The 22,870-nt window shown below is 56.4% G+C and overlaps 1 protein-coding gene across 1 annotated transcript; it reads left to right on the forward strand.

Annotated features, from left to right (window-relative positions):
* Positions 1–356: 356 nt before the first annotated feature.
* On the forward strand, positions 357–21,589 carry GFRA2 (GDNF family receptor alpha 2). The gene is made up of 8 exons (XM_019473905.1): positions 357–513; positions 4,168–4,251; positions 8,699–9,047; positions 19,571–19,680; positions 19,764–19,904; positions 19,986–20,161; positions 21,193–21,246; positions 21,461–21,589. The coding sequence occupies exons 1-8, from the start codon at positions 372–374 to the stop codon at positions 21,587–21,589; spliced, it is 1,185 nt and encodes a 394-aa protein (XP_019329450.1). The 5' UTR covers positions 357–371.
* Positions 21,590–22,870: the final 1,281 nt, after the last annotated feature.

Below are 22,870 nucleotides of genomic sequence, written 5' to 3' on the forward strand. Positions count from 1 at the left end.
TTTAGGCACGATGGAAGGATGCTGTCCCTCTCTAGAGCCCAAAGGTGGCTCTAACGCCAGGGATCAGTCGGGGACCGTGGCTGGGGCAGGGGCTGATGTGTGGGGTCCCGGGGAGGGAGTGCAAGGGGTTCACCCCACCTGGTCTCCCTCCCTCACCTCTCTCTGCCCTCATCTCTCCTTCCCCCGCCCCTCGCCCAGATGAGATCCTCCGCTCGCTGGCTGGCCCCCCGTCCCCACCGGGGCAGGACCCCCATGGCTGGCGGGTGCCCGTGGACTGCGTGCGAGCCAACGAGCTGTGCGCGGCAGAGCCCAGCTGCAGCTCCCGGTACCGCACGCTGCGGCAGTGCCTGGCCGGCCGAGACAGGAACACCATGCTGGCCAACAAGGAATGCCAGGCAGCCCTGGAGGTGCTGCAGGAGAGCCCCCTCTACGACTGCCGTTGCAAGCGAGGGATGAAGAAGGAGCTTCAGTGCCTTCAGATCTACTGGAGTATACATCTCGGGCTGACCGAAGGTACGGGGCAGGGCTCTGTGGGGTTGCAGTGGGGTGGAGGGTGCTGGAGGAGAGGTGGTCCTGACCCACCTCGAGGTTGGGAAGCTCCGAGGGCACCTCGCTGCTCTAGTAAAAATGGGTTGAGCAGTGCCCTGGGCTGCACGGGCACCCCAGGCAAGGCAGACGGTCCCCCGTTTCTTGGAGGATGCCAATGGGGGCCGGGCTGAGAGCTGGGCTGCCCAACGTGGGCGCGGGGCTGGGGGCTGCGTTTGCAGCAAGAGCTGATCGCTATCATGGCAGAACTGTTGCGCCCAGGCGTCCAGGCACCTGCAAGCCGGGGCAGGGCTCCTCTCCAGCTGGGCTCCCTCCCTCCTGCCTGCCCCAGAGGAGGAGATGTGGCCGTAGGGTGCAGATGGAAGCAAGGCTGGGGCACGGCTTTGCACCTCAGTACCGGCTGTGGGTCCTGTAGGGATCCCTCTGGGGTGCAGACGTTGTCACTGCCTCCTCGGACCCCCCAGCCCTCCGTTAGCCCTTGCTGCAGCGGGGTTTGTGGGCTGGGGAGCAGCAGGGAGGGCTCGCTGGGGTCTCGCCTTGCGGAGAGGTGATGCACCAGAGCCTGCTGTAATTGCAGCCTGGTGAAGGAGTAAATCAGAGGTTGGAGCAGTGCGGTAATTGAAATTGGATTTTGCTAGCCCAGGGCTGGTTTGTTCATTGAAGGCAGGATTATCTACTGCCTGAAGGCAGGGGGAGGCAGCGGGCTTCACCCACTGCCCCTCACCCCTCCGCAGGGGCATCACCGGGGCTGGGGCTGCCCCCGGGGCTCGTGCTGCTGGTCCAGGGCTGCAGAGGGGCACTTTACTGGGCTCAGAGGAAGGAACCAACTGTGAGGGGCTCAGCTGGGGCTGGGGCTGGTGCCAGTGCTGGTGGGGTTTGCTTTGCTGTCCTGTGGGCTCTACCCCCACCTGCCACCACTGCGCAGCTCTGCCAGCGCCCGGCTGGCCCCAGACTGGAGAGGAGCAGAGCCAGCATCAGTTTAACAGTATAGATCCCTTTAATGGGCTTACGACTGGCTCTGCACATGGAAGCTCTTAAATCCAGCTTCAGCTCGTGCAAAACCGCCTGTACCAGAGCCCCTGAGTCGCGGCACAGTCCTTGCAAGGGCACGTGCCCGCCTGGCCGGTGGCAGCTTGTGAGCAGACGGGCCCTCGGCCACCCGCGGCACAAAGTGTGTCGGCGGCTTGGCCCTGTTTCCACCAATGATTTGGGCCTGTAAAAATCCCTGTTCCTCTGCTGTTTCATTACCTTGGCTGAAAGCCACCTCCTTCAGCAGCTTGAGCTAAAGGGGTTCATTTGATAGAGCCTGCGGAGGAGCCTCCGTCCCTGGCAGCCACGTTCCCGCAGCGGGCGGAGGTCTCTGACCTCCCTCCTGAGCTGGGATTGAAGCCAGAGGAGGTGGAGGTGGTGCTGGGGGGGGCTTTGGTGGCAGCGGCGAGGATGTGGGGAGCTGTACCCAAGCATGCAGCACCCCGGGTGAAATTGCCTTCAAATCTGGGTCAGCACAGGGACTAGTGAGCCCGAAACCCAGCCCAGAGCAGGCATTACTGCTTCATTGTTTTCTACCCCTCATTAGCAGCCTTCATTCAGCGATTTCAGAGGGCTTTGCAAACATGAATGAAGGATGCTTTACTGCTTGATGCGTACTCCAGGACCTGTACCTGGAGGAGGAGGAGGTGGGAAGAGAAGTGATTATACCAAGTCTTAAGGAGAGGTAGAAGCTTTGGGGAGATCCAGCAGCTCATAGCTTTAACGTGCATAAACCAGTGAGTGTAAAAGCAATGAGGAGCCCAAGGTAGACCCTGATCTTCTGCCTTTTAGCAAAGATGCTGTGCCCGGTGGCCTCCCGTCCAGCCCCTCGGCTGCGGGAGCTAACCTGTCCCTGCCATTAAGGAGGACTGCTTTCACTCCAGCCTCATTCCTGGAGGTTAATTGTGTCTCAGTAAGCTCAAGAAAAGTCCGCTGCCCTTTTAATGCTCAGTAATTTTCCTAGCAAGCAGCAGGATTCAGCTAGTATTTAATTATTTATTGCATTGGCAAAGCAATATACCGTGAGGTTACAGTGTTTCCTAAATGCACTTTAATAAAGGTACTATTTGTCATCGGAGCATTAGGAAACCTGTCGAGGCAAAGGCCTGAAGCAGGAGGACTCTGCAGGCTGCCCGGAGTGTGTTTCCTTTCCCATGACCAGCAGCAGCAGCAGGAGCCGCCCTTGGCCCCGGCGGGGGCTGTTGCACCCATGTAGCATCACCCAGCATCGCCCTCAGGGCGGTGGCAAGGCCAGGCGCAGGGTGATGGGCTGAAAACCCACAGGCGCTGGAGACAGCCCAACCTGGCATCCCACCGGGGTCTCCCTGGCCAGCCACCCAGCTCTGCCCCCCCCAAATTTCCAAGGAACGGCGCTGAGGAGCTGCTGGGCTTGGAGCAAGCCCTCCCGCATTGCTCCCTGCCTCTTAATGAGATTGTTTTCCAGCACAGGGTTTCAAGTGGCTCCTTAATTACACAGGATAAATGCTGCCGCCTTGGGCTAATAATAACTCGGTAGAGCACGCGTGGGCTGGAGCGGTCCGGGCTGCCGGGGCCCGTCCCCGGGGCAGACCAGGCTCACCCGCAGCGAGGGCACCCGGAGCGGGCAGGGATCCTGCCGAAAGGGCTGCCGGGCACAGCAGAGGTCGATGCTCCGGGCCGCTGGTCAGCCTCTGACTGGGGCTTTCGAAGTCCAGCCATTGATTTTTTTTTTTATTTTTTATTTTTTTTTTTTTTCCCTGTGGCTGCTGGGGTTTGAGGAGGGTGTTTCCTCTCCTGAGAGCCGTGGCCGGCTCTCCTGAAATCAGCCTTTTCTGGAGTTACACGTGTGGCAGGCAGCAAAAGAGCAAAAGCACATGGGTTTGCACTGAAATCAAAGATGGGAGAGAGGGGGTTTGCTCCCAGCCTGGGGACAGATGGACCGTGCTCAGGTTCCCTCCGGAAAGTGCGGATTGCGATGGATGAGCCCCTGGAGTGCAGCGTGGGTGGGTCAGTGGTGGGGATGCTCTGGTGCTCAAACGATGAGGCTCTCCGGTCGGGTCTGTATCCCCCCACTGAAATATTTCCATTTTCCCAAGGTGCATCAGAGGCAGAGCAGAGTGGAAAACAATCTTTACAGTGTTTTTTTAGGCAAATGCTTTTTTTTGCAACAACAATAAAACAATCCAGTGTTGAGTATAGACCCCAAAACTTTCAGCTTGCAGCTGGCCCAGCCTCTGCGGACGTAGTCATGAAACACGGAGCTTTCAAATCTAAATTCCCTCAACTCTTGAGGTCAGTTTGAACGCAGCCGCTGCCAAACCTGAGCTTGCAGCAGGACCCAGCCGTCAGGCAGCTGCAGGCAGCAGCGCAGACCTGCCCGCCCAGCCACAAGTTCCCAGCCAGCAAGAATTAAGCCGAGCTGGTCCAAAATGGGCTTTTCCTTTTGTTGCAGGGCAGTGCTTTAAACGCTTTTTGGTTTTCCCTTCCCAAATTGCAGATTGCCACGCTGGGGGGTGCCCGCGCCCGGCCATAGCCTCAGTGGTGGCTGAGGTTATTCGCTGTGGTTTTTAATTTGCTTTTTCTCCCCCTTCTCTTTCTTCCCTCCTACTCTAGGAGAAGAATTTTACGAAGCTTCCCCCTATGAGCCGGTCACCTCTCGTCTCTCAGATATATTCAGACTTGCTTCAATTTTCTCAGGTAATAAAAGCAACATGCTTCCGCTGTTTTATCTTCTTTTGCGCGTGAACATAGACCTGCTACCGAGCTCCCTGGCAAGGAAAACCTGCAACTCCTTCCCCCGTGGTTTGGTCCTTTGCTCCTCCAGCTCCTATGGCCGCTCTCCTGCCCGTCTCTTCTCCCCGTCACCCCAGACCTGATGCCTTGAGCATCCCCCGGGGGTGACACGTGTCCCCCTGCAGCTGGCCGGGATGCCGGTGCCTGACAGAAGGGAGTGATGTAGGGGCTGGTTCCCGAGTGCTGCTGGGGTTTGATGCACTTTGGGACAGATCCTCTCTGTTTCAGACCTTCCCGGTGGGATCAGACGTGCTGGGAGCGGGTGAGCCCCTGCCCGGCAGTGATGGCAGAGCCACAGGCAGCAGCCCCCTCCTCGGGCTTCCTATTTCCCCCCAGGCTGTGATTTAGGTTTTTACCTTTTGGACTCAGCTGCCTCCAACCGTGGGCTTATATCAAATAGCTGAGGTGGGCTGGAGAGCCGGTAATCCCCTCGTTTGTCTTGCGGACGTGTCCCCTCGTGCAGCCGAGCGTCACGGCATTAAGCAGGGGAGGAGGGGGAGGCGCAGGCACAGCCCGGGCTCCAGGAGGGACCAGGCCCTCCCGCTGCCCATCCATCGCTCAATGTAAAGCATTTTGTCTTCTGGAAGATTTGGGACCGGCAGGACGCCCCATCTGCGGGGAAGCTGGGGGGGACCCTGTTTGCTGTCCCTCCCCGGGGCAGCCGGCCTCAAGCCAAGCTACGGGATGCTGCTGGGAGAAGGATGCCGAGCCCTTCGGAGCATCTCTCTGCCTCCATGTCCTCCTCTCGGGAATCCAAACTCCACCATCATCCTCAGGAACTTTTTTTGCCATCTATTTCCATGACAACCCTCCGTGCTGCCATCCCCCCCCCCTTTCAAATTAGGTCACGCAATGCCTTGGCTTCTCCTTGCTCTTCCTCCTCTTAACCCTTTCCCCAAGAGCCTCCCACCACCGTGGGGTTTTGGGGGTCCCTGCATCCCCAGACTTTGCAGGGTGCACATGGGCAGAGGGTGGTAGCACCCCGGTGACCCTGCAGCGATGCCGTGCCCCCCTGGGCTGCGCAGCCCTGCCCACAACCACCCTGGCTCGCTTGGGGACACCTCGGAGGAGGGCTGTGATGCCACATCCCCTCGCTGCTGTCACCTGATGGATTTTAGCTCCCGAAGCAAATTTGCCAGGCTCCCTCCGGCGAGCTTAGCACCGGTTCAGGATGACGATGCCACCCCCTCCCGTCTCCCGCACGCCTTTTTGGATTACATTAGCGTCAAGGAAATATTTTAGCTGCTGGAAAGTATGAAAAGCAAAGTGTCTGGAGTGGGGGATTAAACGCTCATGGGCTGATTTATTCATAAAAGCAAAGCAAGAGGAGAAGGAAGTCTGTCTGGCAATTTTGGGGCCGGGAGAAGTGGGAATTGGCTGCTGTCATGCTCCAGAGATGTGCCGTGGCCATCGGAGTGGCCTTGATGCTTCTGCCACTCCTTCTCTGTCCCTCTCGCGTGGGGCTGGAGTGGTGGGAGCGGCAAGCGGCTGCCCCCCGGGACCCCCAGCCCTGACCCGGAGCCCAAGCAACTGAAGCAAATGAGCTGTTAGTGGTTAGTGTTGTTTCTCGATAACAAGGCTGAGGCAGAGCGCTGCTAATTGCCTGTGGGGATAGCGGAGGGATTGCCTTGCCCTTCTAGAAAGAAGGGGCTGTGTAAGCGAGGAGAGCGGCGATGCACGCTGCCGCGCTCTGTTTGCTCGTGCCCTCCGTGGGCAGCCTGCCAGGGCTGGGGTGGCTGGCGGCACCACGAGCGAGCATCGTGAGCGAGCACCTCGAGCGAGCACCGCAGCCCGCCCCGTGCATGGGGCTTTGCGCTCCCGGACCCCCCCATGGAGCAGAGCATCCCGGGCCGGCGGTGAGGATGCTCTGCAGTGCCAAGGGGTGCTGGAGCCTGCCCTGCCCTGAGGAAACCACAGCCTGCAGGGAAGAAGAAAGAGGCTCCGGTTGGGAAACTAGCCCCACGCTGTGTTTCTGCCCGCGTGGACACCAACACGGGGCAGCAGCACCCAAGAGGCGGGTGGGCATCAGACCCCCAGCCTCAGCCTGCGCTGCACGGCATGGAGTGGGCTTGCAGCAGCACTGCCTTCCCCATCGCCCTCCTCCTCCTCTGCCCCTGACCCCGTCCTGCACCAAAAGGCCAGGCAGAGCCTGTCGAGGGGACAGCTGGTGGCACCAGGTCTCCCAGCGCGTACCCTCCCCGGCTCCTTGGCCCCCGTTTCCTTCTCGCCTCATGAAATTTTCATGCTTGTGCTTTATTAATGAGCTCCCCAGAAACCCTGCGCTTTCAAGCACCGGCTCTATTAAAATGCATCCGGGTCCCTGCAGGTCTCAGGCAGGGCAGGAGCGATGCTCCGGAGGATTAGACAATAAGCCGGCACTTTGCACAGCTTCCACGCTTGTGCTGGAGAGCCGCCGCGCTGGCTGTTAACCGCTCGCAGGGCTCGGAGCCGGGATGGCCGCCAGCAGACCCGGGTGCAGAGGGTGCTCGGTGCATCCCCCCAAAACCAGGAGGCCAAGGAGAAGAGCGAGCCATGTGTCCCCCATCCTCTTCAAGCATCTTTTTCCCCTTCTGCTCCTCTGACATCGGTGTCATGAGCTGTCTCCATCCTCAGCCCTCGGCTGGAGGGACCCTGTAGCATCACCCGGGCTGGGGGGTTCCTGCTGTGAAATGGCAATTTCTGCCCTCTCCCATCCTTGGGGAGGGTGCAAAGCCCTGAAGGACTTGTCTTCACCTCCTTTCTCCCCGGCTTTATTCCAAACAGGGCTCCATGAGGAGCGGGGAGGAGGATCCCCCCTCAGCGCAGCACCGCTTCACGCTCTGACCATCTGTCAGCTAAAATGTCTCTCTTAGCTCAGGCAACCTTCTTGCCTCTCACACTATTTTTCAAGGCAGATCTACTTATAAATCATGTATCATAAGAAGTATTCGCTTTACATGTGTCTTATCAAACTCCCCCGTCCCTGGTAGATCTCCACGGGGGGTGTTCATCACTGGGATGACACGTTTGGCATTTCGAGGGCTCTCTCTGAGCAGCTTTACCCCCCTGGCTCTGGGGTCTCATGGCATCTCAGCCCAGCCGGGGGGTGCTGGCCTTGGGTGAAGGGGGCTGCGGGGACGCCACAGTCGTCACGGCACAGGTCGGGACCGGTGGCACCGAGCTCCCGGCAGCTGCAAACGTCCCCCAAGGGCAGCGGGATGTGGGTCGGGTTTGCATGAGACGGCACCGGGGGGGGGCTTCCAGCTTCGCCTTTTAATTGGGGCCAGTTAACGCAGGCAGTGCCGTGCTGGCGGCTCCTGGCTCGGAGGCTCACGCCGAGTTGGATAAGACCGTGGGAAAATGAGGCAAAGTCGGGTCCCGTGCTACAAATGACACCCCAAAACGCTGCTCGCCTGCAGGGCGGCCCCCGTGGGCAGCTGGGGGAGGCAGAGGAAGGCAGGGGGGTGATGCTCACGCAGGCAGCTGCTTGCCATTTGCTAATTAGCAGGGCCCTACAAATATGTCTGTTAGGAAACCCTCCTTGATGCTGTCATTTGTCTTTGCCAGCGGAAGCCGGGAGACAACGGAGGAATCCACGGACTTGGCTGGGCTGCGGAGGGGAGACAATGAGGGACAAGATGGCTGGTGCAGTCAGGTGGCTTCTAAAATAGCACCTGGGCTGCTGAGGGTGATCCATCACTTTGACAAAAAAAAAGAAAGAAAATTCAGCGTTTGTTCCCATGCGGTGGTTTAGCTCTGTCCGTCCTCTCCCCGTTTATTTGCTGACGGCTGGGATTTCTGGGGCAGATGTGGGATCTGGCCGGTGCGGGGCAGGTGGCCGGTGCCCAGCTCCGGTGGCAGCCTTGTCCCCATTGTCCCTGCCTGGGCAGTGCTCAGCCCTGCGGGGGGGCTGGCTGGGGCTGGCCCGGTTTTGGGGAGCCCCAGGAGATGATGTGGGGGCTGGGGGGCACTGTGCAGCTCAGCAGATTATTCTGCTTTGGAGCAGGCTGAGTAATTAATAATTATTCTTTGAATAATTGACAAGAAACAAAATATTGCAAATTCAGGGCATGAATTATGCACTGAAGACTGTTTGACCAGGTTCCCCCCGCTGCAATCGGTGCGCATTGACCCCTTCCATGCTGGAGGAGGACCTCCAAATCGTGCAGGGGGATGGGGATGAAGGGGGGAAACCTCAGTGGTGCATCCAGCCCCCTCGCCGCTGCCAGCAGGGCAGGGCCAGGCCGTGCCGGAGATGCCAGGGGGTGACACCAATGCCAGCCCCCTTCCCCGTAGCATCTCCCCGGGTTGAGGGCATCTCCCCATCCCTCAGTGCCATGCTCACCCCTTCTGCCTCTTGCTCTCCGGGCAGGAATGGACCCCGCCACCAACTCCAAAAGCAACCACTGCCTCGACGCGGCCAAAGCCTGCAACCTGAATGACAACTGCAAGCGCCTGCGCTCGGGCTACATCTCCACCTGCAGCAAGGAGGTCTCGGCCACCGAGCACTGCAGCCGGAGGAAATGCCACAAGGCTCTGCGCCAGTTCTTTGACCGCGTCCCCAGCGAGTACACCTACCGCCTCCTCTTCTGCTCCTGCAAGGACCAGGCTTGCGCCGAGCGCCGGCGGCAAACCATCGTCCCCTCCTGCTCCTACGAGGACAAGGAGAAACCCAACTGCCTGGATCTGCGCAACACGTGCCGGACGGATCACCTCTGCCGGTAAGGGCTGCGCTGGGCTCTGCGTGGGCTTTTCCCAGCCCTTCCCGGTGCTGGGGGGAGACCTGCAGACTGTAGAGAGGGGTTTGTGCAGGACCGTGGCCGGGTTTGCAGTGCTTTCTTGTTGCATGACCCTGTTCCAAGTTTATCGGTTCCATCTTCCCGATGCCATGGGGCATTTGCTGGCTGGGTCTCCTCCAGTAACAGCTGTATTCTGCGCGTAAAATGGGGCAGAGTTAATGGTTTTTGGCTGCTCATGGAGAGGTTGAGGCGCGGCCTCAAGTTTGGTCCCCCCTTGCTGCGGGGTGAATCCATGGGTTTGTGTGGGGCTGCGTGTGGTTTGCCAGCATGGGGGCTGCCAGCTGAGCCCCCCGCCCCAAGCTCTGATCTGCTCCAAAACCCCCAGTGCAAAACCACGGCTCTGCCTTTCCCTGTGCTTGGCCCGGGAGCTGCAGTGGGGCAGTGCCCTCCGGCAGCGCTCAGGTCGGGTAGAGACGTGGGGCAGAACTAGAGCAGCGGGGACGGAGCTGCCTTTCTGCTGTGAACGGTGGAGCTGAGTCCCTGGGGGCCGTGCTGGCTCTGTTCCCCACCTGGGACTGCTCCGTCTCCCCAAGCTGTGGAGGGGATGAAGGTGCAAAAGGCACCGCGGCAGCGGCGGCACCCACGCCCTGCAAGCAGCAAAATCCCTCGGCGTGCTTTCAGCATTCCCAGCCGAAACTTCATGGCTGGTGAAATCCGCTGTTTTCCCCGTGGCAGAGTGAAGTTGGGAGATCAGGCTTTTGTTCCGTTATGAAACTCATTATTCATACGGCAAAAAACCTCCTGTCACCCTCCGGGGGCTGGATCAGCCTCATAAAGAATATGTTTCCTACAAGGAGGAGGGTCTTTTTGCCATCAAGGTGATGGAGTTTCCCAGAGCCTGGTGGCGAAATAAATGAATAACACAGCTTCAGGTCCTCCTCTGGCTGTAAGCAAATGTGTTTGAAACGTGAGAATGTGGCTTTTTATCAAAAAGTAATACAATAAGCCAATGTCTATGAATAAAAGATACCAGGGCTGTGCTGAGTCGCGGCCAAATTAATGGTAGTATCTCTCCGTCAGCAGGCCTGATGCTTGCTCTGACATTAAATGCTGCGGATGCATCCGCTCACGGAGGGGGATAACCTGCATTAGCAGCGCGTTGGGGGGACCAGAGAGGCCACGGAACTGCCGAGCATTAATTACAAGCCCGTTCCTGCCTGAAATGAAATTCCACCAGAAAGAGATGAAGCAGCAAAGGGGGAAGTGTGTGGCAGCTGCTTTGGCTGTTTGCTCCGAATTGGAAATGCGTTTTTCCGGCAGCAGCACGGATGCTGCCCGGCTGGTGAGAGGCAGCCCTGGCCGGGGGCTTTTGCTCTGCAAAGCACCCGAATCCAGCATTTATTTATGCATCCAGCTTTGGGCATTGGTTTGCGGTTTTGCCTTAACCTCGGCTGTTCTCTCCCCATGATGGGGTGTTGCAGGGCTGTGCATGGATGCACTCCTTGGATCTGGGCTTGCAAGAGAAGGTCCCATCCCATCCACTCCCCTCCCGCAGCTCTGCCCTGGGGGGGCTCCGGCAGCGCTCCCGAGGCTCGGGCAGGCGGGTTTGCTCCAAACCCCCCATTAAAAGCGGTTGCATTAACCAGGCTGTGGCACTGGGGTGCAAGAGGGGTTAAGAGCCTCCAGCGGGAAGCCCGTGCCCAGGGACACTCGGAGATGCTGACATGCTCCAGCAGCTCACTTGACCTCCTTGTGTTTGCAGCTGCGAAAGTGTTTAGAAGCGGTGACCTACCTGAGGTGAGCTGTGCCCGGCACCTGAGCTGAGGGGGGGGGGAAATAAGAATTTTTCTCTACTGATGTTGCCTTGCAAGTGAGAGAGGGTCTGGCTTTTTTCTCCCTGGCTTTTGGGATGGAGATGGTTCTGGCAGAGCCTTCTAGCAGGGGCTGTATGTGCACTGTGCTTGCCCTGGGAGCGGGCATACCCATGCAGGCTGCACTTTATGGTCCTTGCTGCTGTTTTTCCCCCTCCATCTCCGTCTGGAGGTCTCCTGCTGGCACGTCTTCACCAGGGATGAAGGAATGGCCCTGCATGCCGTGCCTGATGCACACACGGGCATCATGTGCCCTGGCCCACGGGGAAAGGATGTGGAGGAGAGCTGGTCAAGGAAAACCATCGTTAGCAAGAGACTTGTCTGAGAGCCTGCTGCCCTGTCTGCTTGACGCTAGCTGCCTGACTATCCAACGGCTGTGAGTCCATCTACCCCAGCGCTGCCCCAAACAGGGGCAGGGAGTCACAGCTCCCATTGCTGTGGGTCTAGTTTCCCAAATGAAGGTTGGGCATGGACTTACTCACCAGCTGAACCCTGTCTCCCACAGCCTCGTCTCCTCCGTGCACGTTCCTGGCGTTTCCCAGCTGCTCCAGGCCGAGAGCGCCTAGCGAGCCTGGAAAGCCCAGGCTCAGGAGCTGAATCAAACCTAGGCTGTCTAGCCACCGTGTGGGTAAAGCAAACTCCTCCAGCAGCTGCTGCTTGCACTTCGTCGGAGGGTTTTAACCAATGTGGAGGTGCCGTGTATTTGGGGTGGATCTGGCTCGGTGCAGGGGGGTCTCATTCAGCGGTGATGCAGAGGTCCCTGCTGCAGGCTCGGTGCTTGGAGCTGCTGTGCAGACAGGGCTGCACCCAATGTGGGGATCTACAAACTGGTGCGTGGCTCCAGGACCCCTTGAGATGCTGCTGGTCCTGCTCTGGGCGAGCAGCTTGCTCTGCTCTTCTGCAAAAGCCGGGGGGGTTTGCATCCGTGTGCAGGCTGGGTGAGTTTGGCTGTTTGGCATCCCCTTTGCCGAGCGGCTCTGGGCTTGTTTTGCAGGGACAAGGTGGTCTGCAGGGCTGCCTGGTGCTGGGGGGGCCTCTCCTCTCTCTCTCCTGCCTCTCCGAGGCACTCTGCATTTATAAATAACAAAGCATTGGCAGGCAGCCGCTGCCAAGATCATCACCAGATGCTGAGAACGTGTATAAATAGAGCGTGCAGGCTTTGTCCTCCTTCCCACAGCATCTGCACCCACCAGCCTCCACCCAGGAGCAACTGGGCATGAAACCCCTCCGTGTCCCGTCATCCCAAGGCCCTGCCTGCGGGCAAGGCAAGGCTGGGGTCTGCCGTAGGATTTCCCGTCAATGCCTGTGCTTATCGGGCTGGCATCGTGGACTGATGCTCATCCTCCTTATCTGCATGTGGGACTGGCAAGGGCATTGAACTCAGAAGCAGATCAGCAAGCTGCTCTGAAACCCGGCGGTGACAGGAGATGAGATAATGTTCCCACGCGGGCTGCGAGCGTAATTAAGCCTCCTGGCTGAACGCCTAATGAACGGCGAAGCCCTTGGTAGCAGGATAGGACTTTGCGGGGAGATTTTTGCTGCCATCTCGCCGCGGTCAGTGCTGAGCTGGGTGCGTGGGGATGCTCCTCGTAGGGGCTGCTGCTCCTGCAGGACGCAGCCCACCCTGAGGTCCCGTTGCTTCCTTCCTGAAAGAAGCAGAGGTGTTGGGGAAGAGGGCAAATTAATGGTCCAGCATAGAAAACAGTCATTCTGGAATTTTTTCCATGGCTTTCTGCTGCTGCTTTCCAGCTGCTCAGGGCTGGTGGTGAAGTGGTCGTTGAACACCAGCCCCTGTCCCATCTGTGGTCGCAAAAGCTGGGGAGATAAAAGCCACCAGTTCCTCCGTCACCGCCGGTGGAAGGTGATGTTTTCTGAATGCTTTGGGCTGGGGTATTTTAACCTGCGGGCAGCGTCCCAGCATGGAGTGGGCTCCCGATCACCTGGGGGTCCCTGCGGCTAGGAAGAGGGTGCTGTGCAGCCCCTCCATTCTGCACTGCACAGGGAGGCTGAGGACACGAAGGGGCCAGGATGCGGCCCCCGAGCTCCCGTGCACCTCTGCATGGGCTCAGGTCCTGGCGAGGGCGAGCGCTCAACCTGTGCCCTTCCCTTCCCTGGAGCAGGGTGCAGGACGTGGGTTATTCTGGGCTGAAATCCTGGGCTTTGCTTTGGACAAAGCAATTCACATGGCCTTGACCTGTGAGGCTGCTAAAAATCCCCTGTGAGATGCCCCAGCCCCTTCGCCCAGCTCCTGGCCGTGAGAGCAGGAGCAATCAGGCTCAGATCGCTGCAATTTGTGAAGCTTTTCGTGCCGGGAAGCTTTTCCTCGCACAACGGAGGAGCCTGACAAACTCCCCGAGCTTTGTGTCTGATTGCAATGGACAGGTTTTAGCTCCCAGAATATAAAAACCTTTTGCAAAACACTAACCTCAGCTAAGGGGAGAGGGAAGGAAAGGGGAGAAAAGAGCTGATTTCAGCAGCTGCAGTTTGCTGTATTTTTCATCTTGCATCAGCAAGTCAGGAACACAAATAATCTGGTCTTATATGCTTCAGTGATGCTGGTGCTGAAGAATTTCCCAGCCTCCGCTGGCTGTAGCTCCTCAGCATCCAAAAGCAGGGTGACGTTTCATTTGCCTGAGTTTTCTCCTCTTTTTCAGCGTATTTGTGGCTGGGGCAGGGGATGGATCCTGCCCAGCTCCTCGCAGGACCCCCGTGTCTGCGTGCATTGGTGAGGTGCATTTCTGCACGGCAGAAACCATCTCTCTTTGGCTGGGGTTGGGGTGCTAATTCGGGAGCGATACCCCGGGGAGGGGAAGCCCTGCTTCCTCGCCCGAGGACCCACGAGGGAGGCTTGGCTCGGGGTGTGTGCGAGGGAAGGAACGGATCCAGGCTGGCTTGGTATTGATTAAACACCAAATATGGGAACAAAACACTTTTTTTTTTTTAAACCCACGTCCTCGTCTTCACGCCCTTTGTTTAGCACAGACAAAATGCCATCTATAATGGATGGTTCCTTGATAAACAGCAGAGCGGCAGCTCAACTTTCTCATTACGCCATGTAATGAGAGCGGCTCAGAAGTCCAGCTGGGCTGTCCACGTAGCTGACTGGGAAGAAGAAGAAGAAGGAGGGAGAAGTGCTCCTGGATTTAACAGCGGCTTTGGGAGCTGGCGGAGAGGAGCAATGCTTGTGTCTGGAGGGGGACAGGGCACGGCTGATGGGTCCCCAGGGTGGGTGGCTGCACCAGGGCTGGGCAATCGGGGCTGTAATAACCTGCCAGGGGAAGCCCCCAAATCTGACCTTAAATTAGCAAATCTGCAAAGGTTGGTGGCTTTGGCTCCCTGGTATGGGGGGGACAGAGGGAGGGGGCCAGTGGGGCAACACCCCCCGGGTACCTTCTCCCCTGGGCACGCGTGTACAAAGGCAGCTGGAAGGGATCTCTCAGCTCCGTGGCCACCTTGCTCAAGGCTAACTGCGCTCTTAACACAATAATAAGTCAATTCGCACTGAATAATTAAATAGAGAGCCTTCATAAATATTGACTTAATGTGACAGCAAGTCTATACTGACTCAGGGTTTGCTTATGTAAACACAATCTCCTGTTCGGCTTAGTTAGCAGTTCAATGAAATAGAACAGTCCTTCAATTAAAATCAAATGATGCGTGCGTTTAATTCTTCCCTTCTCTTACCGGGTAATGATAGGGTTTGAGCATAGGCAAGAGGATAAAAAAAAAAAGTCTTTCAACTGCTCTTATCTGTGATGAATCAAAATGCGGTGTCCTAAAAATACACACGGATAACTAAACTTCTTAATTAACGGCTCCTAACTTAGCAGTTGGTCTGTTGTCTGTTTGTCCTCATTTATTTTTTTGCCTCTTGCTGGCTTAGCTCTGCTTACTCTAATTTGGGGATTTCTCCTTTGCTTCTCTCTGGTTCATTCTCTTTTTGCCTCTCTCCTGCTGCCCCCATCTCTCTGGGCGAGGGGCAGCTTTAGGATGGGGGACCAGTCCTCATCCTACAGAGAGATGCTATGCTACCGCAGGGATATGGTTTTCACTAAAAGCAGGAATAAAACCCTCCTGGCTCGTACCAGAACAGGCGACCCCAGTCTCCAGAGGTGTCAGATAACTTTTCCTGGATAAAACAAGTATTTCCATTGATCTTTTTTTCCCCCCCCGTGAACTATTTACTAGCTTTGGTAGAGGGTCATCCAGAAAAGTGGAGTTTTGCTCCAGCTTCCCTCATTTCTTTAGCTGATCCCCATCCCCAGGGCTCTTTGAATTACCTGGCCGCTCTTCTTGGTGTTTGAGGCTAATTTTTTTTAATCTCAGCATCTCCTGGCTTTGAAAGCATTCATCTCCAGCAGGACGAGCAGGCAGAGCGAGTGTTGGGAGGAGGATGCCCAGCGGGCCCACGGGTTTTTCGTGTCTTGCTGAGTTTTTGCATGTTGTCGCAGCTTCTTGAACATCCACCGCTCTGCGGGGGGGGGAGAGGCGCGTTTCCGAGCCGCCTCTCGACGCTCGTGTCTATTAAAGGCATTTTTCCTTGGTCCCTGTAAATTGCCTGTGAAAAACACGTCTTGAGTAATCTCTGCATCTTGGACATTTTCTGCATGAAATATTCAAGAGCCTGGTACTGTTTGCTTTGATGGGTGGTGAGTTATTACCAGCGCCGGGCTTGGACTCCTCATAGGCATGCGGTGATGGGAACAATTAGCACCCAATTAGGCACCTTGCATCTGTTCTGGGGATTTTTCTGCTTAAAAAATTGCAACGCACCAACAAACGGGAAAAAAAACCCAATCAAAAATCCTCTGCTGTAACTTTTAATGTCAGAGCGAGGGTGTCTTGCTGGAGCTGGCAAGCTGCTTCTGAATTCCTGCACGATAACAAGACTAGGACATAAGTTAGCGGCCAGGAGCTGATGGGATGGTCCCTGCAGCGATGCCCAAAGTCCCCTAAACGGGGGATATATGCACCAGGGGTGTATGTGCACTGCAGGGACCCAGGTCCCCGGGAGGTGTCTGGAGTTGGGCAGGGAGAAAGAGAAGTATTAAAGCCCCCGGATCCCTGGAGCTGCCTCCCCTTGGCATCGTCCTGGTCTCTTCACCCAGAAATCAAATGTATTTTCTAGATGCATCAAAGAGAAGCAGCTTGGAAGCCCCTAACTTTGAAACCCAGCACTTGGAGCAGGTTTGGGATATGATATATGTGCATATATATAAAATTAATTTTTGTTAATCCCTTTTTCATTCCTTTTTTTTTTTTTTTTGGACTTGGAGGCCTTTCAGGAAAATAACGTGCTGGCCGAGGCTGCGCTCTGCAGCTCCCCGCGCCGTCGTCCTCCTTCCTCATCCCTGACCCAGCTGCCAGCCCAGCTCTCCCCAGCCCAGGTCTGGCGTTTGCAGGCAGAGACTGGCCAGACCCACCTGCTACCTCGAGCTGCCAGCCAGCAATTTGGCACCAATTTCTCCTGTTTCTGCTAAGATGGACTTGGCTCCCTCTCCTTTTTTTGCCTGGGCACTTAAAAGCAGAAATCTGAGAAGCTATGGCCCGGTTCCAGTAAGGTTTATTCCTGGCAGTTAGAGTCTCATCCAGTGACTGCAAACTCATTGTATACAACGGAAAGAGTGACATCTGGCTTGGATATTCTGGAAAGATTACCAGCTGGCTTGTCATGTATTATGAAAAGAATAACATTTGCCTTAGAGGATGCTACAAGCCAGGAGCAGGGCCCCAGGGAGCAGCGTGACAAATTTTCGTGGCGCTCGGTGATGAACTTGCCACAGTTCTTTAAGAGAATTGACGTGCCTTCGCCTCTAATTTGAGGAGAGGGGAAATGCTGTCGGAAACTTTATTTATCTCCCACGGAGGGGAGGAGGAGGGAGTCCAATACCTTCCTGTGATGGGGATTGTGTGAAAGGAGCGGAGTTGGAGCTTCTCTGCTCTGCAACGCCCACCCTGGGCTCTCCCCTCTGCTCCCACCTTGCAAGTGGGGAGCAACATCCCTTGACCCGAGGCTGGTTTTGGCTGCAGGGAGGGCTGAGCACTGCAAAAGTCCCCTGGCAAAGCTTTTCTGCACATGCTGGGCTTTGTGCATGGCTCCGGCAAGGGAGACTGTGTGCTGAGAGCTGAGCATCAGTCCCAGGAGTGGATGCAGGATCATAGAATGGTTTGGGTTGGAAGGGACCTTAAAGATCATTTAGTTCCAACCCCCCTGCCGTGGGCAGGGACACCTTCCGCCAGACCAGGTTGCTCAAAGCCCCGTCCGATGTGGCCTTGAACAATTCCAGGGATGGGGCATCCACAACTTCTCTGGGCAACCTGTTCCAGTGCCTCACCACCCTCCTGGTGAAGAGCTTCTTCCTTACATCTAATCTAAATCTACCCTCTTTCAGTTTAAAGCTGTTACCCCTTGTCCTATCACTACGTGCCCTTGTAAAAAGTCCCTCTCCAGCTTTCTTGTAGGCCCCCTTTAAGTACTGACAGGCTGCAATAAGGTCTCCCCAAAGCCTTCTCCTCTCCAGGCTGAACAACCCCAACTCTCCCAGCCTTTCCTCACAGCAGAGGTGTTCCATCCCCCTGATCATTTTTGTGGCCCTCCTCTGGACCTGCTCCAACAGGTCCATGTCCTTCTTGTATTGAGGGCTCCAGAGCTGGACGCAGTGCTCCAGGTGGGGTCTCAGCAGAGCAGAGTAGAGGGGCAGAATCCCCTCCCTTGACCTGCTGGCCACGCTGCTTTGGATGCAGCCCAGGATACGGTTGGCTTTCTGGGCTGCGAGCGCACATTGCTGGCTCATGTTGAGCTTCTCATCAACCAACACCCCCAAGTCCTTCTCCTCAGGGCTGCTCTCAATCCGTTCTCCACCCAGCCTGTATTTGTGCTTGGGATTGCCCCGACTCATGTGCGTGGGATCGGTGGCTGTGAAACCCCGTGACCTGGAAAAAGCCCCAGTCATGGATGGCTGGAAACAGCAGAAGTCTCCAGGAAACCGCTGCATTCCTCCATGGAGCATCCAGTGCTCTGGTTCAGCCCCGAGCAGCTGTGCTTTATTCCCTCTTCTGTCCTTTCCCCAGTACGTAGCCCATGAAACTGCAGTGGTCTTCTGGCTGCGGGCTCAGCAGCAGCATCTCTGCTCCTCCCTGGCGCTGGCTGTGTTTCGGTGGTACCTGCCCCCCCGCTCCCTTAGCGCACTCGAGATCGGGTGTGATGAAAAGTGCTGGATGGATGTAAGGTATCACTGCAGATCCCTTCTACTTCATTCAATCACTGCTTCATTTGTTCCTCCGCTTAATTTGATCAAAACCTTCTGAAAACAAATCATTCCTATTTAAAAAAAAATAACACAATTTCTACCCTTTATTTTCATCAGTTCTTATGGCTTTAGGCAGGTACTGTTGGATGATTCAATCACCGGTTGGACAAAGATGACATTTAATTAAGAAGGAAGGAAAAGGAAGCTAAAGAAAATAATGTATGCCTCTTCTTTCTATATGAAGTGTGCAAAAAAAAAAGAGCTGAGGAGATTTTCTGTTGTGAAATGCAAGGTCTCACCTACAGTGTCAGCAACTTGGCTGCTTCGCAGCAATTCCTCCCTGTGATTGAAACCCAGCCTGGGCCACAATTCAGCCTCGTGTCTATTCATTTAATGACTGAGTCAATTTGGAAAACTGCTCCCCATCCATCTGCCCACCTGGTCCATCTGTCCATCCTCTTCTACATCCTTCCCGTTTCTTTATCCTTCTACCTCGGTGATTCGGATCATCCCAAGAAAAATCCCCAGAGCATCGCATGGAAAGCGTGGGTTTGTGTCAGCAGAGCCAGATTACCGATGCACCTGGAAATAGCTGTGCTTCCATCGCTCCTTGTGCTTTTTCTGTGCATTACACCGAGCAGTGAGAGAAGATGAGATGGGGTAACCAAGCCAGTAATCGGGTTAGGAGTGGAAATCAGCTCCTCTGCTCCTCTTGTCCCTCCTTTATTCCTCCTGGTCCTGCTGCCGTTCTCCCCATCTCTGCTCTTTCTGCCTTCGCTCTGCCCCCAGAGCCGAGCCTGGCAGGAGGGCAGGCAGGGCACGAGCATCTCGGCCCCCGGGGTCTCTGCGAGGCTTCCTTTTGTTTTTTCCCTTCCCAGCTGCAAAAGAAGAAAGGAAAATGTAACCCCCAACCTCGGGCATTTTAATTGCACTCTATGCTTTAACATTTCAGAGGGAAGATAAAAACAAGCAGTGAAATTTTACAGTCGTGTAATGATGCCGGGAGCAGCGCGGCCAAATGAGGTTGTGAAGTTTATGGTATGCTCTGCCAGTCGAGCAGCGCTTGGAAAGGGCTGGGGGGGTGGGAAGCAGTAAAGGATGGAGGAACGAGGGTCCCACGCTCGGGGGCTCGTCCCCAGTGGGGTACCCACCTGCAGGCAGGCACCCCTCCCTTGCCCGTGACCCTCCGGCAGGCTGGGGCGACCGGAGGCGAGACAAGAAGTTGCACCTCCTGAGTCTAGATCTCATTTAGAGCTCTCTCTATCCCGTTTATCCTCTTTTCTCACCTTTATTTTTTTAAAACGTTGCTCCTTGCTGCTGAGTTGTTCTGTGCCGGGAGCAGCAGTGTAATCCCGTCCCTCTCCCTCTTGCTCTTTGCACCCAGGTCCCGGCTGGCCGATTTCCACACCAACTGCCAAGCCTCCTTCCAGTCCCTGACGAGCTGCCCCGGGGACAACTACCAGGCGTGCCTGGGCTCCTACGCGGGGCTCATTGGTGAGTGCTGGGGGGGCGGGATGGTGAAGGGTCTCTCCCACCGCGGCCCCTCATCCCTCTTCCTTCTCCTCGCCCGGGAGCAGGCTTCGACATGACGCCCAACTATGTTGATGCCAGCACCACCAGCATCACCATCTCGCCCTGGTGCTCCTGCAAAGGCAGCGGCAACATGGAGGAGGAGTGCGAGAAGTTCCTCCGAGACTTCACGGAAAACCCCTGTCTCGGTAAGGCGCTTCCCCGTCCCCCTCCTCACCCTGCCCCGTCACCGCCGGGGTGCAGCCCCCCATAAACGTCTCCTGCCCCAGGAAACGCCATCCAAGCCTTCGGCAACGGCACCGACGTGAACATCTCCCCCAAGAACCCCTCACCCCCCGTCACCCTGCCACCGAAGACGGAGAAGAGCCCTGCCTTGCCGGATGATGTCAACGACAGCAACACCATGTACGACACGAGCGTCATCACCACCTGCACCTCCGTCCAGGTAGAACCTGAGCCTGGTCGCTGCTGCAAACTGGGGACACTGGTCTGGACCCTCGGTGGGTCCGTCAGCCAGGAGATCAGCTGCAGCCCGTGGGCAGCAAAAAAGTCCTGCTCAGTGCACGCATCTCGGTCTGGATGCAGTGTTGGTACCCAGGTGCCCGGCAGGATCCGGCCATCCCTGGTAAACGGGGGTCAGGGCACTGCCCGGGGGTCTGGCATGGGGAAGGGAGGGATCCGTGCCCTGCCCATCCCCTTGCCTCGCTTGGGGCATCGTCCCCTGCCTGGCACGGCTCTGTGCCCGGGGCAAGGTGAGCTGGCATAGCTGCCCCGAGTGCAACTTCTCCTGCCCCCGGCTTGTTCGGGATGAAAACAGCTTGAGTTCCACATGGTTTGGGAAAAGCTGAAAAATATGTTTTATCTTGCATTGCACTGGGCTTGTGGGTGGTAAGGTGCTGCCGGGAGAGGAGCGGGACAGGGGGACCGTGGCCGGTGGGTGTCACAGGAGCGTAGGCAGGGTCCTCGGCAGGAACATTTGCGGCAGGGCGCACGGGGGGCAGCGAACCCGGGGCTGGGATGAATCTGTGTGAGTGCTTGCAGCGTTCTGTTGCTTGCACTCTCTCATGCTTCAGGCAGGAGCCCAGCAAAGAAGCAAACCCGCTGGGGTGAATCTGTGTGAGTGCTTGCAGCGTTCTCTTGCTTTCACTCACTCATGCTTCAGGCAGGAGCCCAGCAAAGAGCCTGAGCTGCCCGGGGAGAAGGGATGAGCCCCTTCTCTTTCTTCTCTCCTTTCGCAAAGCTCTTCTGACAGCCCTGGGTGCTTGAGAAGCACGCGGAGAGACTTCACGCTTCGACACCAGCCACGATTTCCAATGCCCCGTGCATAGGGCTGCAGGCATCGCCCCGTGCCCTTGCAGGGTGGCTCTGCAGCTCCCAGGGGAATCGGGGGAGCCCAAACCCTGGGGTGCGACCCCAGGTGGGAGCGGCCCTGGGTGCACATACCTGCTCTAAGCCTTCCTCCTTTCTCCTCTCCAGGAGCACGGACCGAAGCTAAACAAGTCCAAAGAGCAGAGTCTGTGCTACTCAGAGGTACGTTTGGGGCAGGGGGGAGTGCAGGGAGGGGGGGTCCTGGGGCCGGGAGCTCTTTCCCACTGCAGATGGCTCGGGAAGGACGTGCCAGACAAGCGCGGTCCCGGGGATCGCTGGCTTCGCTGACTGGAGGGCAAAAATAGGTGTTTTCCAAGGTTGGATGATTTTCCCCCAAAAGGACCCTGATGAAACCCTGCTCTCCCCTCGCCCGCAGACCCAGCTGACCACGGACATCATGCCAGACCAGAAGACGTTCGTGGACCAGAAGGCAGGCGGCAGCCGACACTGGGCGGGCCGGATCCTGCCCGTTGTGCCCATCCTCCTGCTGAAGCTGGCGTTATAGAGGGGCGAGGAAGGCAGCGGCCGGCGGGACAGGGACGCTTGAGCGCGCACGAGCGCGCGCGCGCCTGCCGGCACGCTCGCTCTCACCTCGGTTCCTGCTGCGGCGATGGGGAAGGGAAGGACCGCCTCGTGCCGGAGACTGAAACGCTCAGAAACACCAGGGATGCCAAGCCCGGGCACGCCAGGCAGCAGGAGGACCCTCACCATGCTGGGAAACTTTGGTGGTTTTCTTCCGATTTTCATTTTTCCCTTTTTTTTTTTTTTTTTTTCCGGTCTTTGATGGTGCGTTGGGTTTCTTTTCTAAAGCAGGAGCCCACAGCTCGTGGTGAACCCCCCCCGCGTGCCCTGCAGCAGGGGATCCAGAGCTGCGAGTGGCACTGGGGAGGGAAAATAAGCATTGAGCAGAGCTTTGGCAGAGGTTATTTGCAGGATCCATCAGCCCGGGTGCTCTGGGGTGGCCGTGGGGACGGCGAGGTTTCCGCATCGGAGCATCCCGGAGGACGGACTCGCCGTCAGGAGGCTCTTCTGCATCGTTCGAGGGGACTCGCTCGAGCTCTCGACATTGTTATTGGGGGTTTTGGGTTTTATTTTTTTTTCTTTCCCATGGTTGGCGAGAGTTTTGAAATGGAAGAGAAAAGAAACTCCTGTTCAAACGTTGTGAGGTTGTCCTGATGTTTTCAATCTGTCACTTCGAGGGGGAGGTTTTTCTTTTTTTTTTTTTTTAATCTTCGTCCAGTTGAATTTGGGTTGGGATGGGATCCGACCCATCGGTGGTCGGAAACCTCTGTATGTTCCTCTCTGTTTTCTTTCTTTTATATATACATATATAGTGTATGTATATACCATTCACCTATACCTACATATATGTATGTATATACATAATCATATACATCTACAGTGTGGCTTTTTTAATTTCCTTTTTTCCTTTATTTTTAAAAAAAATGCTCAAATGGCAACAACAACTTTAAAATGTATTATTGTAAAGTTTATTTTTTTTAATAATGTCTATAATGGAAAAAAAACAAACCAATAAACCAAGAACCAAGGAACGAAGCAGCACCGAAAGCCGAGCTCCACCGAGCATCCACCTGTGCCCGGGTGTGTGTCCAGCCAAGCGTCCCGAGCCCGGGGGGGGGGGCGGGGGCCCCTTCGGCTGCAGAAACGCAGGGCTTTGGGTGACACGTTCCCCCATGTGCCATTGGCTTTTTTTTTTATGTGCAATAACTTTGTTTTTGAAAAAACCATCCCCTTTCCGTTTTTGGTTTTTTTTTTCTCTTTTCTC

The sequence above is a fragment of the Aptenodytes forsteri genome, unplaced genomic scaffold (genome assembly GCF_000699145.1).
Source record: "Aptenodytes forsteri isolate BGI_AS27 unplaced genomic scaffold, ASM69914v1 Scaffold168, whole genome shotgun sequence".
NCBI lineage: Eukaryota > Metazoa > Chordata > Aves > Sphenisciformes > Spheniscidae > Aptenodytes > Aptenodytes forsteri.

Coding starts and splice junctions, on each gene's coding strand:
- GFRA2 (XM_019473905.1), top strand. CDS start 372: ATGCTGGCCAACAAGGAATGCCAGGCAGCCCTGGAGGTGCTGCAGGAG. Junction 4,252..8,698: donor ACTTGCTTCAATTTTCTCAG/GTAATAAAAGCA, acceptor CTCTCCGGGCAG/GAATGGACCCCGCCACCAAC. Junction 20,162..21,192: donor CCACCTGCACCTCCGTCCAG/GTAGAACCTGAG, acceptor TCTCCTCTCCAG/GAGCACGGACCGAAGCTAAA.